Source organism: Pogona vitticeps, chromosome 9 (genome assembly GCF_051106095.1).
Source record: "Pogona vitticeps strain Pit_001003342236 chromosome 9, PviZW2.1, whole genome shotgun sequence".
NCBI lineage: Eukaryota > Metazoa > Chordata > Lepidosauria > Squamata > Agamidae > Pogona > Pogona vitticeps.
Window position 1 is genome coordinate 10,181,067 of NC_135791.1, and position 17,445 is coordinate 10,198,511.

Here is a 17,445-nt window from a genome sequence, read left to right on the forward strand (position 1 = left end):
ATGAGAACGTCCGGGCCTTCCCAAGCTCGCCGAGGATTGGTAGGCGGACCTCCAACCAATCGCGTCGCGCCGCCGCCTGGCGTATATAAAAGGGGAGGCACGGGCCGAGGTTCCCGCAGTGGCTGAGCGGCGCCGGCGGAGGCGGAGGGGACGGGAGAAGAAGCAAGCCGGGAACTTGGCCGCCGAGCGCGCCGCGGTTACGCCCTCTTTTTTTCCCCCCCACGCCCCGCTCCGTTCCCTTCGGCTAGACTTGCTTCTCTCCCGGTTGCAGCTTAATTTTTTTTTTTTTGCCTCCGACCTTTCTTTTCTCCTTCTGGAATTTTCCTTCGGTTTTTGTTTTTATTTTTACTAATCCGTCCCCAGCGACGCATCCTCTTTCTTCCCTTCGCGCTTCCTCCTCCTGCTTCCCCGGGGCGAGTTTGCAGCTCAGCATGCGTGCCACCGGGTCGGGAGACGGGCCCTCGGGCTCCGCCGCCCACTCCGCCGGGAAGCCGCAGCAGCCGCCGGGCAACGGAGGCGAGGGCGGCGGCGGCGGCGACGAGGGGCGCTTTAGCGTCCTGACCTGGGAGCAGGTGCAGCGGCTGGACCACATCCTCGAGGAAGCGGTCCCCATCCACGGCCGCGGCAACTTCCCCACCTTGTCGGTGCGGCCCCGGCGGATCGTGCAGGTGCGTGAGTCGGGTGGGAGGGTAGGTGGGACAAACCGGCGTTACCGCAGATTCGTACGAACTCCTCGAAAGACCGCTGGGGTCGCATCCAGGCTCCGGCCCGATGGGGAGCCAGATCCTGTCAAATCGCGGGAGGCTTAAGTGAGTCAGGACTCCCTGAACTCCGGTTTGACTTCCTTGGGTCTGTCTGGTCTTCCTTATGTGCCCGGGTCTGGATCCAACCCACGGTTCTTTAAAAGTCTCGGTCCTGTGCGAATTTGATCTGGGAATGAGCCCCAGCTGGTTTCTGTGGGGCTTACTCTCTCTCCAGTAAAGTTGCCAAGAATGAGGTTGCTGTTTCTTACAAAAACAAAACCTGAAAAGGGGGTGAGAAATTTGCTACTCTCCCTGTAGTTGAAGGAAAAAAAAGTAGGGTTACAGTAGCGTGTGCAACTTAATAAGCAATAAAACGCATCATTGAAAAGAATAGTAAAGCGTCAATTACTTTGCAGTGAATACACTTTGGGTCATGCCAATTAATTTGCCAAGCTTGTTGCCTGTGATAAAGAAGGCAACTTGCCGGAAGAAGGAAGGGTTCTGCAAGACAGGTCAGGCCCTCCTGTTTACGGTAGGATGTAAGTCCCATTTGGTTCATTGGGTCATAAAGTATGCCTGAGGTTGTAGCCTTAAATAATCGGTGTACCTGTCAACTGTCATTAGGCTTTTGGAGTCTTCTGCAGCTTTTGTGGGAAGTTAACAAGCTTGGCTCATCCTGAGTTTCAACACTTGTTAGAAAGCAAGGGTGCCCTACCTATCTGCCAGTTTTGCTCAGAGTATTTCCCATAGATGGGGTAGCTATGTTGATATTTTGAGGAGCTCCTCTTCAAAATGTAATGAAGATAAATGGCTGGCTTTGGTTGAATCCCTGATTGCAGCCACTTCAACTATCATGGTTTCCATCTCTGTCAAGCATAGGAAATATACTACAGTATTAGTGGTACCTCGCTGTGTTCTGGGAATGTTAACAATGTCTCCTCATCTTGTTAAGGTTAGTTGGCACTAATTTCATATTGCCAGTAGGAAATATAGATTTTTGATGTAGGCAGTGTTTAAATGCAGGGCTTCTAGGGCAACAGCTTCATCATAGGCTAACTTCTGTGTCCCACAGACTTTCCATGGTTTTGACCTATTTATTTTCTTGACAGAGAGCTGCTGTTAAAGCAAAACGGAAAAAAAAAACCCTCAATACTGTGCTTCAGTGCAGGATCAGGATAGTAGTGGTTCCTTTTCTGAACTAGCAGGTTCTTACCTGAGTTTGGGGCAGGGGCATATATTTCCATAGTGTGGTAGTCCAGGCATGATCCAAGGTGAGAGTGCCAGCAGAGTACCTAAAAATGGTCACAACAGGATGGCTATTCAAGCAGGTCGACATGGGACAAACTATGCTTCAAGGTGTCCTTTCTCTAAGGTTGTCAAGTAGAAGAGTTCCTGGTTTTAAAGTAATAAGAAAGGGACCATTGTGGGGCCAGATACATTGGGGCTATTGATATTATTAGCCAGTTGCAACAAAAATTAACATTGTTACACTATGAAATTATTATACAAGTGGTTCTCAATCCCCCCTTCCCCCCCCCCTGTGGTTTTTGGCTTCCATCTAAGGAAGGCCCAGATAGTGTCTGTAGTGGTCAGGGATTCTGGAAATGAAAGTCCAGAATATCTGGAGACCCAAAAATTGAGAACCACCAATTTAAGCTGCAAGATTTGATGGCTTACAGTAGGTACAAAAGCTAATGAAACCATAAATCCATAAAGATGATGGCTGCGAGGAAAGAACTGCCACCTGGTGGTGGTATTCAAGTTACCATTTAAAAGGTAACTCTCATAAATATGTCTTACCGCATGCCTTTTTTTTTTTTTGGCCTGGACTTGGAAGCCAGAAGTTAAATTGTTGTACGAATGTTGTTCCTCAGTTGTTTAGTAGAACTGCTGCAACCATGGTAACAGATGTTGCTTGAGAGTTAAGAGGGTTAACAAATATCTGGCTGCAAAGAGTTGTAGAAGGAAAAAAATGAATGAGCAGGGAGCAGTTTCAGTTGGAGATTTCTTCTCACAGTCTGTTGTGTGCATTATTTAGGATTAGGAGTGAACAGCACCACCCCACTTCTAATATGGAAAAAGGATGCACATTTCTCGTCAGGACTTGTGTTCACAAGAGGTGGAAGCCTATGACCTCATGCTGTGTTCGACTGTCTTACTTGAAAAGGAATCATGACACACAGCAGCATTTTGGGGGAATGGAACAGAGTACCTGAAAGTTCCTCTAATGCACTGGTTCTTAACCTTGGGTTACTCAGGAGTTTTGGACTGCGACTCCCAGAAGCCTTCACCACCAGCTGTCCTGACTGGGGTTTCTGGGAGTTGCAGTTCAAAAGCATCCGAGTAACAAAGGTTAAGAACCACTGCTCTAATGGGTGTCTGCATAGAATAAGATTTTAGAAGAGCATCCCTAGGTTTGTGAGCATAGTGCTGATGGATCTGGCAGCTGGGGCAAATCTTTGGAGAAATGGCCCTCAGCCTCCTCACTCTTTATTTCCCAAACACTTTTTTCCACCTTTCATGAATTCTCCCCCCCCCCCCCCCATTTCCCTCTAGACGTGCTTTCTCTGGACTGGATAGTGGTAGGAGGGAGAGATGGCAAGAGAAATGTCCCAAAGTAAACAACATGAGGTCCAGTCAGATTCTAGCAGAAAAGAAATGGTTTGGGGGGCAGCAGTCTATCCAATAGAAGCTTCTGGATCATTCCAGGCTTTTCAGCTGATACAGGTGTGGAGGGAAGAAGCTTTGGCTGTCCTGGTGTTGTATGCACTCTTGTTCCCATCAGCCCCAGATAGCAAGTTTAATTGTCAGTGAGGATAGAAACAGTAGTTTATTAGTACAGTACCTGAAAAGCACACCGTCCCCTCCCTTGCAAAAAAAAAAAAATTGCTTGGAGTTTTTGCTGCTGTCATAGGGCAGGTATCGATAAGGTTGGCGGAGATGGAAATGGAAGGAAAGATGATGCTAAAATGAGGGTGTGGTGAAGGGTATTTGGGGTACTCTGGATGGGCCCCATGTTCTAAGACTGAACAGGTTTGCCAGTGTAGATCTTCAAGACGGCATCACCTAGGGATATTTTTCAGTGAGAATGTTGGCACGATGGGATTCAAGTTGGGGCAGGGCGGGGTTGTATCTTGCATGCAAGCCAGTAGTCAATGTAGCACTTGAATTATCTGAGGTAACCTCTTTAACCAAACTTGGTTTGGAGAGCTGTTACATAGTTATGGCCCTTAGAGGAAGAAACTAGGATATTCAAATCACTTGGTATCTGTGGAGGATGTTTCCCTTTCTGAGGTAAACATGCATTCAACCTCTTGTAAAGCACAGTGTCTGTTGAAGCAAGAGCAATAGGTATTAGTGCTCCCACATGTAAGTGTATTTTTGGGCTGATGGCTCCTAATAGCTGGGAAGTTACTGTCTTTTCAGTATATTTGATACAGTGCTTTTCTGTAATTAGCAGAACACGGCCTGCTGTTGTGTTTCCACGTGTCACTGAACACTGATCAATTTTCAACAATACTTCTGCGTTTGCCATCACCCACAGCAAAGCTAGGCAGGACATAAATGTGTCAGCCATAGGAATCTTGAGCCCAAAAGTTCACTATCTGCTTACTTTTTATTGGCACATTTGCAGTTCAATGTTTTTAAAGGCAAATGCAGAGTGTTGAAACATAAAAGGGAATATTGTGTGTTGTGTATATATATTGCCGGAATGAAAATAGTCCAGACAGCTTAAAACCTTGCCAGTGCTGGTTCCTTACATCTTGTGTTCAGAGAATGTTAACTTATTTCAGAGGATTCCAAAGTGATGCAGAATGAATTTATGTGGTGATGCTGGACAAGGTTCAAAAGATCTGGGTTCAAATCCAGATTAAATCATGAAACCCAGTCTAGCTGCTCTTGGGCCAGTTGCTGTCTCTGACTGACCTAATTTACAGGGTTGTTGTGAGGATAAAGAGGGGAGCAGGAGAACTACATGTGCTGCCTTAAGCCCACAGATTAAAGGTGCTACAGGTATGTAGCAAATAATGGGGTAGGATAAGCAATGCAGGCAGGTGGATCTTTATGAGCTGCTTCGGTTCATTACTCCACACTTAGGTTACTCAGTTCCACTTTGCAGTCCATGCTGGCAGGCTGATGCGGTTGTTTCAAAATTCAGGCCTTGGCTTAAAGTCAAAGCATGGCAGAAGTTCTAGAATGTGACATTGCCCAGATACTCTGAGCCAGAATAAAATGTCACTCAGATCAGCTCCTGCCTGTGGAAACTGGTCAGCTAGAGAGGCCACTGCAGGCTAGCTTAATCGAAGCAGATCAAGTCAAATGTTGAACTCTGCCCTGATGAGTTTGCATGCTGCCTGCCTCTGTACTTGGCACTCCACTGTCAGCTTATATGGAGCTTGGAATCTGCTAGCAGAAAATAAATCTGCTGAGCTAGTGATATGTGGTCCCTCGACCTTGGCTCTATGCCATCAGGGCTCGGAATTTTCTAGTTGATCTTTGGGTTGAAAATGCCTGTCTAGGACTTATATCTGTGGAACAGGGATGGGAAAAAATGGGAGTAAGGTTCCTAGTTTCCTGTGACTGGGAAACATGCTTGGGGGTGTTATGTGCACTAAATACTAAGTTTAAGGACCATGGTGAACATGTTCATATACTATGCTGAAGATTACAGATATGTCCTTGGTAGTGTTCCCTGCCCAGATGGCCTGGAGTGGAACTAAAATGGACAGAGGTATGTATAGCTGGGCTTAGTGACCAAAATAGTAATAGCATAGGAAATCACACTGGAGTACACCCATTGAATCAGTAGAAAATTGTTGAGTCAACGGTGTTAAATTCCATTGATCTGAATGGACTTACTTTAGTATATCATTTGAATCCATGGAACTTATGGAGGAGTTAACGTATTAAATAGCCACTTATTTAGTGGGCTACCTTTGGTGTGATTTACTATGCTGGGCAACAGGATTTTTGCTGTTGGCTTCAGTAATGTTGGGCAGTACTGTAAAGATAGTGGCTGCTGAATAGGTCTGCTCTGAAATTCATATATGTGTAATAATCACAACAGCAATGTGAAGTGGCTTAAGCTGAGATAATCATCCCCTGTTGGGTGCTGTGGCTTCCAAGCTACCTCTCCATGGCCTCCACCTGCAGAAGTGGCAGCTGCTATAAATGTACTCTATATAGAACTGGCAGGAACAAAGGAAAGATTGAACATTGGTCATTATCACATAAAGAACTTAGTAATGAAGGCAAAGCTCATGTCAAATGGTGAGAATCTTCTCACTACTATGTTGGCAATAGAGAGTTCTTAATGGCTTTTGTTCTTTGATATTATCTTGGTGGCAGGAGACTAAATATGGTAGGGCAAATGTGTTCCACATTCTTGGTCATGCCCACATGACATCACTTTGATGTCTTGTTTCTGCCTCTTGTTTATGCCTGCTGGGTTAATAACAAAGATCGAGCCTACAGGTTCAACAGGTCCAAAAGCAACTTACTCTGCAAAACTTTGCTGACTTAATGTGCACTTACCAGAAAAGTACTTGGCGGTAACTCCACCCCAAACGTCAGAGTAATTTCTAGTGTTCTCATTGGAATATTAGTGGCCCTGATACAGACTTTTATGGGCAGCATGATCGGCTGAGATGGGCACAGCTTGTGACATATAATTGCATAGTCACCGTTCAGCTGAACGCTTATCGCTGACTTTCCAAGCCATTTATAATCTTGGTGCTTACTGCCAAACAGAGCTAAGATAAGAATCTCGACACATTAGATCATAGTGAAGATTCAAAATTTCTATTTGGAATGTAAAAACATATGGACAGACCATACGGGCTGTGTATTTCTGTAAATTAGATGGAGTGAGTTGTGCATGTGAAAGAGTAAACAGAAGCCAGTGTATGTCTTGACATGTATGACTTCTGTGCACCTAAGCGAATCAAAGTGATGTGTGTTAAATAACTTGGAGGCATAAAAGTCTTATAGGGTGAGTGTCCAGTTCTGCTCTCAAGTATTTTTCCTTTATACTTTCCCATCCTCTCTACTACAGTATACTAATCTTACCTTGCTTATTGAATTGCTTTTATATCCAATCTTTAGGCAATAGATTTGGCAAGGAGAAAATTACTAGCCCAAGGAGCAGTCTCCTGCCCCTAGGCTCTGTGACAGAGGAGATTTGAGCCTTGGCCTCTTGACCTATAACAGCACTCAAATCTCTGCACCACATTCATAGGATACAGTGGTGCCTCGCAAGACGGGCACTCCGTTTAACGACGAATCTGCATTACGACGAGTTTTTTGCGATCGCAAACAACGTTTTGAATGGGGGAATTTCGCTGCGCGGTGATCGGTTCCCTGTTTGGGGAACCGATTTTCACTTCCTGACGATCATAACAGCTGATCGTTGGGTTTTCAAAATGGCCACTGGATGCTCAAAATGGCTCCCCATTGTGTTTCGGAGCCATTTTTCGCTGCACAGGCACCCGAAAATGGCCGCCCCTATGGACGATCTTTGCTGGATGGTGAGTTCTTAGCCGATTGGGACGCATTAACCAGGTTTTAATGCGTTTCAATGGCTTTTTTATTTTCGCTTTATGACATTTTTGTTTTACAGCGATTTCGCTGGAATGAATTAACGTAATGTGAGGCACCACTGTATTCCTTTTTATGAAGACTGCTTCGTTTGGGATGGAGAGAACATGTTGTGATTTTTGTCATACACATAACATGAAAAGGTTTTCTTTTTTGGACTCCACCTCCCAGATCCCTATAGCCAGCATGATTACTGGGAAGTATGGGAGGTAGAGTCCAAAATGTAACTTTTCTGAACTCTGTGTAAATACAGTAAAGCACTATTACTGTATATTTCTTAATCTGTGTTAGAAACTTGCCCTGAAAAGCTGAAAGCCATTACTGGCTTTGATGCTTGTTAATCCTCATGCTTGTTGATTGCCTCCAGTGAGAAGCTGGGCGACATTAAAGGTTGCTTCCAGTACAATCCATTTGCCCTGAAATAGTCCACTTGGCTGTGTCATTGCTGCTGCAAATTACTAGGTATTTGTTTGTCTATAAAGGCTCAACACTCTGCTTAGTAGGCACTGATGTTGTGCCAATAAGCTCTTTGCATATTCATTTTGAATGGGAGGTGGCTTCATTCCTCTGCAGTGACTCACTAATGTAAAATAAGATATATTGGGTTCTGGTGTTTTAGAGCAGCCTAGTAACAAAACTGTCTTTCACAATAGCATTTTCCAGGAGTAGACCATAGTGGATGTCCACATTCATAAAATATTGTAAAGTATTATGGATTTTATGTACCAAATGTCCTACATTGGGCCAGTCACACTATACAAAAAGCTAAATTTCACGCAGTTTTTTTCTAACTGTATTGTGAGCTATATATCCCTATATTACAGACAAAACCCAACACTTTACTATGAAGACTATTGAAATGAATGTATGTGCACATACAGACTTTTTTTTTTTATTTAGAACAAACTATTCATGTTACTGTCTGTTCCAGTTCATTACTGATGCCATGCTGGAAGATGAAATTAAGGGAAAATATTGCTGTATCCTAGGAAAAGTGGCCTCTAGTCTGCTATGAAAGTTGAAAATGAACCCAAGCTAGTGTTGTCTTAACTTTCAAAAGTGTGCAGCCACTAAAACTTGAAATGCCTTATGGCTGATCCAGTATGACCATCTAGCATTGGCCTAGAATAAGCAGACAGAGCAAAACTGTCAATCATAAAAACTTATTAAACCTCTTGTGCATCTCATAAATACTGCTCCACATTTTTCATTATTTACTTGAATTATCTTCTAGTGTAGGAAGCAATCTTGTTAGGGCAACGTTTGCTACCAGTGGCTACTGTTGGATTTCGGCTTCTTATTGTTGATCCTTCAGAATCATAATGCAAGCATAAGAGTTTGGAGAGTGCAGGAGGGTTGCTTATTGCATTAAGTCAGGGGTCTCCAAACTTTTCAGCAGGAGGGTCACATCATATATGCTCCACATTTTTGAGGGCCGAAGGAAGACTACATACTATGATTTTTGTGAGCCCATGAGTACCAGGGATGATACTTGCTTACTACGTAGTTTGAATTAATTTCAACTCTGCATAATTTTGTGACATGAAAAGGATGAAATAGAAGCAGAAAGCAATGGGATGGGATTAAACCTTTGGACTCCTGCAGCATAGTTGATACTGAACATAGAGACAGAGGCTAACACTAGTCATTTCAGATTGTATGTTGCCTGTGTCAACACATTCTACTTGTGATTTTAGTCATGGTTTGACAGGCACATGACAGCTGGGGAAGCAAGCCATGGCTCTGGTTTCAGATGTAACAACAAGCCAGAGTGCATAAACCAATAACAAACTGTGGCATCTAACTGTGGTTTTCACCCGGCTAATAGTAATAGTTCATTTGTAGAGTTCATAATAAACCATAACAAGCAGTGAACGTGAGTGAGATAACCTTCAGGAGACACTCCTGTTTGGTTTTGGTTTTTAGTGGTTGCAATCCTTTTGGCATATGTTACCCTGCGTGCCTGCAGTTATGTCACCAGCTCTGGCTGTGCCATAGCCCTATTTTCCCCTGCTGGATTCTGGGGATTTCTAGGGATCCCATCTGTCCTAGGAATCCATCAGTGGCGATTATCCAGCTTTAAATTATTTTCTACCCTGTTTTGTGACTCCTGAAAGCTGCTTATGGCCACAGCTGATGATGTCACCAGAATTGAATGGTGTACCTTATGCCAACAGGATTCTGGTCATTATATTGTGAAGCATAATGAGGCATGCAGACTGCCCAAGGTTAGTAGTAAAAACTAGCTGGAGCAAATATTAAAGGACACTATAGCCTGATCTATCCAAGAGTAGCAAAGTATGGAGGGCTTTAAGAAGAGCCTCGTCCTCTTTGTGACAGGTCTGTCCAATTATTTATTACTCGCATGCCTATCCTACCTTCAAGTGTGTACAAGGTGATTAAAATAGCTCAAAGTCAGCAACCCTATTTCATGGCTCAGTGAAGATTTGAATGTGAGTTCCTCTATCCCAGTACAGTATATCCTCTCACCACTACAGTGGACCCTCTACTTACGAAATTAATCTGTATTGGAACAGTGGCTGCAGGTCGAAAAGTCTGTAGGTCGAGTCTCCATTGACCTACAATGCATTGAAAACCAATTAATCCGTAACCGGCTGTTTTTGTTCCGTTTTTGTTCGATTTTGTTTTTTTTTCCTGGTCTGTAAGTTGATTCTTCGGCTGCAACTTGAACCTAAATTTTGTGGCCAGAGAAGTCTGTAAGTCGAGCCGTCTGTAAGTCGAGGGTCCACTGTATATGATGTTGGCCTTAAATTTTGCCCACACCTCTTCTTGTGAGAAATGTCACACCCTTGTAGCTTTCGGTAACGTTAAAAGCCAGATACTACTATTCTTCCTATACTTTTGAAAACCATAGTAGCACTTAATTGCTCATAGCAACTTTCTATAAACAGAGGCAAGTGAGACTGACCAGATAAACATTACACAGCACTAAATGCAGAGGTTGCCAATTTCAAGCAAGTAACCGAAAAAGGCAATACTGCGTCTGTACTACTTGCTCTGTGCTGCCAAACCAAAAGAGGTAAGGAACTCTAGATGTTGAGATAGTTCGGCTTGTGTTCTGGTCCTGCTGGTGTGTAGATGGCATATAGTTCCTCTGCATATACTTTACAAAAAGAGGGCTCTTTTATAAGCTGTGGTTTGCCAATAAATTGCTCAGTATGTTAGATACTTATAGTAGCTGGCAAAAGAAACAACAAGAAAACCTGTTTTCATTATTGCATCCAGATTGAATTGTACCTGTTAATTTTTGTTCATAAAGCATTGCAGACCTATTTTATGCTTTTTAGAAATAAAGGGGCTCACAGTTCTCAAATCTGTTCTCAAGGTGACTGAGGAATCCAAATTGTAATTAAAGTTCCCTCTTTATTTAGGCAAAGCGACTGATTAAAAAAAAATCTTTATTAATAAAAGTAAGTAGTTAACTCCTTTGCTAATATACCCAAAAGCTTAGTAACAAAACGTGTGCCCTGTCGCTGTTGGATCCTTGGCAGGAATACATTCATCGTCTAATTTCTGCAATTCAGCTTGTGAAGATTGTGTTCTTCTTTATAAAAATGCATCCTTTCTATAAGCATGTCTCCCAGGCAGAAATCATGTTAGCTTCTTGATGCTTGAGTCTGACTTTGTCTGGAAGATGGCCAAGAGTGCTTCTGATGGGATTCACCTAAGTTCTTTCCAGGGTGGGGAAGAGTTGTTGTATGCCATCAAGTTACCGGCAACTTAGGGCAAGCCTATGGATCAGTAACTGCAAAAGGTGATCTCATTGCTACTTCTGCTCAGATCTTCCAAACTCAAAGCCATTGCCTCCTGAAGTCTCCGTCTGTCTCTTTAGGGTGGAGAGCTCTCTCCGTTTTCCATGGTTTTATTGAAGTTAGACTTTTCTTGGGATGTGACCTCATGTCTCCGTAGCATGCCACACTGTTTTAGCCCAATTTAATTCTCGAAAGCTAGCACCTAATGAGTGGTTAATTCTTACAACTGATGTTTAGTTTACCTTGATGCCAGCCTCTCAGATCCCTAAAGGTGGCCAGACTGCTTGCCCATGGCTTTGCCATATAGATGATGCTTTGGTCTGCTGTTGGCAAGCTTTGCAATCCTGGAGCCTTGATAAGAGCAACTCCAGGAATGAGAGAGAGAGTATGAAGGGCATATCAGGCATCTTAAGGCACCTTGTATGAAACGTGTTTGATGTTACAGGTCCCTCCCTTCATTCCCAGGCTTCTCATTTTTTCACTTCTTTGTAGAAAGTTCTGGGAAACACTTGCCAAAGAATAAAAGAGGAGGCAGTTCAATTGCCTTAGGGTTAGAACAAGGAGAGATCTCCAACGTGAAGGTTTTAGCATGCTTGTCTTCCTTCCTTATAGCTGTTGTAAGCGCCAGGATTTGAAGGTTACTTAAGTTCAAACTAGGTGGCAATGTGAAATCATTGATGACTGGATTTTCTGGAAATGTTTAAGAAAAAAAGTAGCTGGCATCGGTCAGTACAGTGGTTCCCAACCTTTTTCGAGTCACAACCCCCTTTTGTAAGAACTGGGTAACCTGCAACACACCCCCTGCTGTGTTTCTGTGTTTTTACATAGGGGAAAGTAATTTCTTCTCTGAAAGCAGAGGCTTCTTTCTCCCCTAAAGGCCCTGTTTCTCATACATACGCATGCACACTAACCTTAACATCCCACTCTGAAAAGTCAAGGGAAAAAAAATAACAAGGGCTTAAATTTATCACTTTGTGACCCTCTTTGGGACCTTTGTCCCCTAGGTTGGGAACACTGCATTAGTATGTATGCTTTTGGCCCATACCACTTGTCAGTTTTAATTGCTCTCTAAGAGGTTCTGTTGACTCCATGGAGCAATTCTAGGGAAGCGATGATACATCCAACAAAAGCATTTTCCCCAGAAACATGGCAATCTGCCCCCCCCCTGCAGCTGCTACTATATTTCTCAAAAGCTGTTGGGTACTTGATCACTGATGTTAAGAACATGTCTTACACTGGACTCTTACCCATATGCTGCTCATCATTTTCTGAATATACTTTAAAATAGGACGCTACAGTTTGTAGGTTAGCAGGGTGAACCTTGCCACCGTTGGATGTGGCCCCACTGAAATTTGGCAGCGGCAACCAAATTTAATGTATCGCTTGTCTGTGGGGCAAGAAGGGCTAGAGTAGTCTCCTCCACTGCAAATTTTTTTTGCAAGAAACCACAAGTGAGAGTGCTCTTTCTTGAAGACATAGGAAGGTGACATGATCATGGTGGTGGTGGTAGTAGTTGTTGGGGCTGCATAGTGTGAATGAATACTTGAGCTTTTTATGTGGCCGTTGCTCAACAGATAATGAGAACCCAGTCCAGGTACAGTGGTGCTTCGCTAGATGATTATAATCCGTTCCACTGAAATCGCTGTTTAGCGAAATCATTGTCTAGTTAAAAGCATTTATTTCCCCATTGGAATGCATTGAAACCTGTTTAATGCATTCCAATGGGGAAGATTCGTCGTTGTCTAGCAAAGATCGGCCATAGGAAAGCTGCTTTGCGAACTGCCGATCAGCTGTTTAAATCTCTGTCTTACGAAGCTTAGGTCCCGAAAACGCCCATTTTGCGAGTATGGAGGGAGCTATCAAAATCATCGTCTAGCGAAAACCGGTTTGCGAAGCAGGGACCAAACATTGTCCAGCGAAATTCCCCCATAGAGAATTAGCAATCGCAAAAAAACAATGTCCAGTGAAAAAACTCATGCGGGGTAACACCTTAGCCAGACATTTGTTGGAATTTTCTCCCCTTTTTTGGTAACTCACAATACTTACAACAGTCTGTTTTTCCTTTTCTTGCAGGTGGTCCGTAGCCGTTTAGAAAAACAGGGCATCCCTGTCTACAACGTGAGGTTGAATGGCTCAGCAGCTAGCTATGTGCTGCATCAGGACAGTGGCCTGGGCTATAAAGATCTGGATCTCATTTTTGGGGTGGATCTGAAAAGCGAGGATATTTTCCAGCAGGTGAAAGATGTCGTGATGGACTGTCTCCTGGACTTCCTTCCTGAGGGGGTAAACAAAGAAAAGATCACTCCCATGACTCTGAAGGAGGCCTATGTGCAGAAACTAGTGAAAGTGTGCAATGAAACAGATCGTTGGAGCCTTATATCCTTGTCAAACAATAGTGGGAAGAATGTGGAACTCAAATTTGTAGACTCTCTCCGACGGCAGTTTGAGTTCAGCGTGGATTCTTTTCAGATCATCTTGGACTCGCTGTTGCTTTTTGGAGAGTGCTCGGAGAACCCCATGTCTGCAAACTTCCACCCAACAGTCACTGGCGAAAGCATGTACGGGGACTTTGAGGAGGCCATGGACCACCTGAGAAACCGAATCATTGCCACAAGAAATCCAGAGGAAATCAGAGGAGGGGGGCTTCTGAAGTACTGCAACCTTCTTGTGCGGGGATTTAAGCCCAAATCGGAAGTTGACATGAAGGCACTACAGAGATACATGTGTTCCCGGTTTTTTATAGACTTTCCTGACATTGGGGAACAGCAGCGAAAGCTAGAGTCTTATCTCCAGAGCCACTTTGTTGGGATGGAGAGTAAAAGATACGATTGCCTGATGACCCTGCACAGAGTGGTCAATGAGAGTACAGTGTGCCTGATGGGACATGAAAGGCGGCAGACGCTCAACCTCATTGCCATGTTGGCCGTGCGGGTCCTGGCAGAGCAGAACATAATCCCCACAGTTACGAACGTGACCTGCTATTATCAGCCAGCACCTTATGTCAGTGAGATCAATGTCAATTACTATGTCACCCACATGCAACCTGTTCTGCCTTGCAGCCACTCCTACCCAACGTGGCTCCCTTGCAGCTGAGTGTCCGGCAAGGAAATTGGCTCTTGACCTCTGGGGGAGCAGAGGTGGTTGTGTGCTCAAGAAGAAACAAGGGCCTTTTGCTCTTCCATTGGAACTAAGTCTGCTGTATGTTGTGGGGAAATTGTGCAGTGTTATGAGTAGTTACCAAAAATGTTTACAGTAAGAAAATGCTTGAGTTATGTATGGGGTAGGTGGATAGGATTAGGTTAAAAGTAGAGCTGCACTTCCTGAAATGCCAGCTGATTCTCCTCCCCCCCCCCTTTTTTTAAGTACAGGAAGCATTAGAGGCTGTGCAAACTCTCCTTTTGAATAGATGCCAAAGTGGCTGATTCCTTTTAAGGGACCAAAGAAATCCTATTCAAGTGCCTGTAACCTTTTTTTTTCCAATGGGGGCAAAGCTCCCAATGGGTAGTTCAGTTCAGGCTGTCTACAGTTAATTTTGGGGAATGGCTCACCTGATCATTTCTGTCAAGGTAACTGAAGCAGGCAGAGGCTTCCAAGAGCAGCCATCAGGCAGTAAACCCATGGCTTGCTGCCTGATGGACCAGCAGTACTGATCAGTGGTCAGAACAGAACTGGGAGAGGGGAGAAGGGACATGGGGTTGAATTCATAGCAATGGAGAGGTTTGACAAACATGAATTGTTATACGTAGTCATTATTTTGGCGAGAAAGGGACTGAAAATCTGCCCCCAAAGTATTACTCAATGAAATGTCTAGTGCCAAAACCTGAAGAGATGAGTTCATAAAGTAATATTTAGATGAGCATTTTTCATGTCAGTACATTCTTTTGAGAGGGAAAGGGGCGGTCCTGTTTTAATATTTAAAAAGTGACCACCCATTTGCACCGAACTGAGTCTGGACTTGAAGCATGACCAGATGTGGCAAATCAGTCTGTTGCGGAACTTGGAGAAATGAAGTTTTTGGTCTAGAACTCCCCAAATACTCTAGCAAACATGGCCTTGCTGGCTGGGGGAATTCTGCAGTTCTAGATCACAAAAATTAAATTTCTAAAGTCTAAATTATGTTCTTGGTAGCAGTTTCGGTTCCAGATTTAGCTTTCAGGCCAAGAACCCCAAAGTCCCTGCTGAAAAAAAATAACAGCAGGCTGACTCTAGCACCATCTCCAGCCTTGGTCTGTTCCTCCTTTTGGCTGCCTGCTTATCTCCATGTCGGAGTAAGATGAGGATTTTATAGCTTAGCAGTAGGTCTCTTGCTAAAGGATTATGGATGTGCCCCACGTTGGGTGCTTTCTGCTACCAGACAGAGCTGCTGAAAGACAGATACCTTTATTCAAGGAACTTCTGGTGTCTTCTACAAATACTTGCGCTTTTGAAGTAACTACTTATACAGCACAATAGTTCTTCCCCAATGCTCTCCTGATGTTTTGGATTGCCTGGCAGTTCCTTGTGAATGTCTCAGTTCAGGTTAGCTCTTCATGGGGGGTGTCTTTTGTTTTGTTTTTTTTAAAGGGAGCTGAAGGAGTGAACACGTTAGTGTTACATAACAGCACTGATGTTACCTGTCTGTCATGGGTTTGGAGGGAAAGTTCCATCCTATGGGGAGTGGAAGGCGGGACATCAGGAGGAGGGGCTGTACTGTATAAATATGTGATGCCTGTGTGGTGAAGAGGAGATGCTGAGACAGACTGTGAGACACTGGGTTGGGACGAAGCAGCAGCTGGGGAAGAAGAAGCTGTTGTGGAAGTCTGTGTGTCTGACAGGGTACTACTGTGGGTCAGAGTACCACCCTGATAGGTTCAGGGGTCTGTTGGGTAGCCAGAACTGATGGGTTCAGGGTCTGTGCTTTAAGTTAAAGGTTCTAGGTGAACCAAACTGTATGCTTGTGTGTGTGAGAATAAGCCACGTTACTTTATTTTATTCACCTGATTGTTTTATTTACCCTGTTTGTATTTAAAATAAACCTTATTCTTTTATTGTTTAAAAATCCATCCCTGGTCTGTGTGACTTATTATAGGGAATGGTTGGTGGCAGCTTAGTAACTGTGTGATAGATCCCAGTAGGTCTGGGTTTGTCACATTGATTGGTGTCCAGCGTGTGGGATACGACTGGTCCAGTTGTCCAGTGGTCCAGCAAAGCCTTGGCAGGTGTGCCCAGAGCAAGGGGGGTCTAGTCAGGGACAGTCTGAGGCGCGTAGGTAATCTTCTAGGTGTACCTCACGGGGAGGTGCGCTAGTAGAAGAACGTGCCAACTGGGGAGACTTAGATTAAGGTGCTCTGAGGCAGCCTAGTTTTGGCGGGAAAAAGCTGAGGAAAATCTGCGTAGCAACAGCGAGCTAGCTTGCCAGCTGAGAGGCCCAGCAGAGGGGGGTAGGCTCTGACTCGATACTGTTGCAAGTAGTGCTGAAGAACAGCAGCAATCTCTAGGGAGAGCTGGTTCTGAGGCAAAAAGGAAAAAAAGTGGTCGTTTTATTTTGAGGCTTGACTTTTTAAAGCAGCCTGTTCTGAGGGGGGTTATGCCCTTGACTCGAAGCCAAGTAGCAGAAATGGGTGAAGTGAAAGACCCCCAGGTGGACCAAGGTTCTGAGGATGAATTTGGCTCAGTGCAGGGTGACAGCACAGGAGAACAAAACCCAGAACTTAGGAAAATGATCATAGCCCAACAGCATGAACTGAGGATGAGGCAATTTGAAATAGAGAGAATGGAAAGTGAGGCCAGAGAAAGAGCTGAAATCAGTCAGGTAGAGGCAGATGCCAGGAAAAGGGAAATGGCCATGAGGATAGAAGAGATGGAACTGAAACACAGAATTAGAATGGCACAATTAGAATTAACATTCCTCAATAAGAGAAACAACAATTTATCAGTTGAAGAAATTGCGGAAAGAGAAAAGTATGAGGCTCAGGCCAGACAAAGTGAGCAAGATCTTGAAAAATATAATCAGCAAAAAGACATTAAATTAAAAGAAATCAGAGATAAGACTGAAGAAAAAGTAAAAGAGATAAAAGCTAGGGCTGAGGAAGAAATTTTACAGATCAGGGCTGAGTTTGAGGCTAAGCAAAAGGAGCTGGAAAAGAAACCAAAAGAAGGCACACAGGTTAAGGCACAACCTCAAAACCTGAATTATTCTGAACAAAACATGAGGGAAACATGGGACCCTAAGTACTCCAAAGGGTTAGTTCAGAGCCTGCCAAAAATGGGCGGCCATTTTGTTGATAAACCTTCTGGGCAGAGCCAGTCCAGGAACCAGATTTTGGAGGGAAAACCAAACCCAGAGGAGAAAG

At 44.0% G+C, this 17,445-nt stretch overlaps 1 protein-coding gene and 1 long non-coding RNA gene across 2 annotated transcripts in view; both read left to right on the plus strand.

Annotated features, from left to right (window-relative positions):
* Window positions 1-17,153, plus strand: part of LOC144584288 (uncharacterized) — a 362,675-nt gene extending 345,522 nt beyond the window's left edge. The window contains exon 2 of the long non-coding RNA XR_013538443.1: window positions 15,702-17,153. This is a non-coding gene — a long non-coding RNA (uncharacterized LOC144584288). The remainder of the gene's footprint in view (window positions 1-15,701) is intronic.
* Window positions 105-15,046, plus strand: TENT5B (terminal nucleotidyltransferase 5B). Its single transcript, XM_072979561.2, has 2 exons — window positions 105-668; window positions 13,187-15,046. The coding sequence occupies exons 1-2, from the start codon at window positions 432-434 to the stop codon at window positions 14,204-14,206; spliced, it is 1,257 nt and encodes a 418-aa protein (XP_072835662.2). The 5' UTR covers window positions 105-431; the 3' UTR covers window positions 14,207-15,046.
* Window positions 17,154-17,445: the final 292 nt, after the last annotated feature.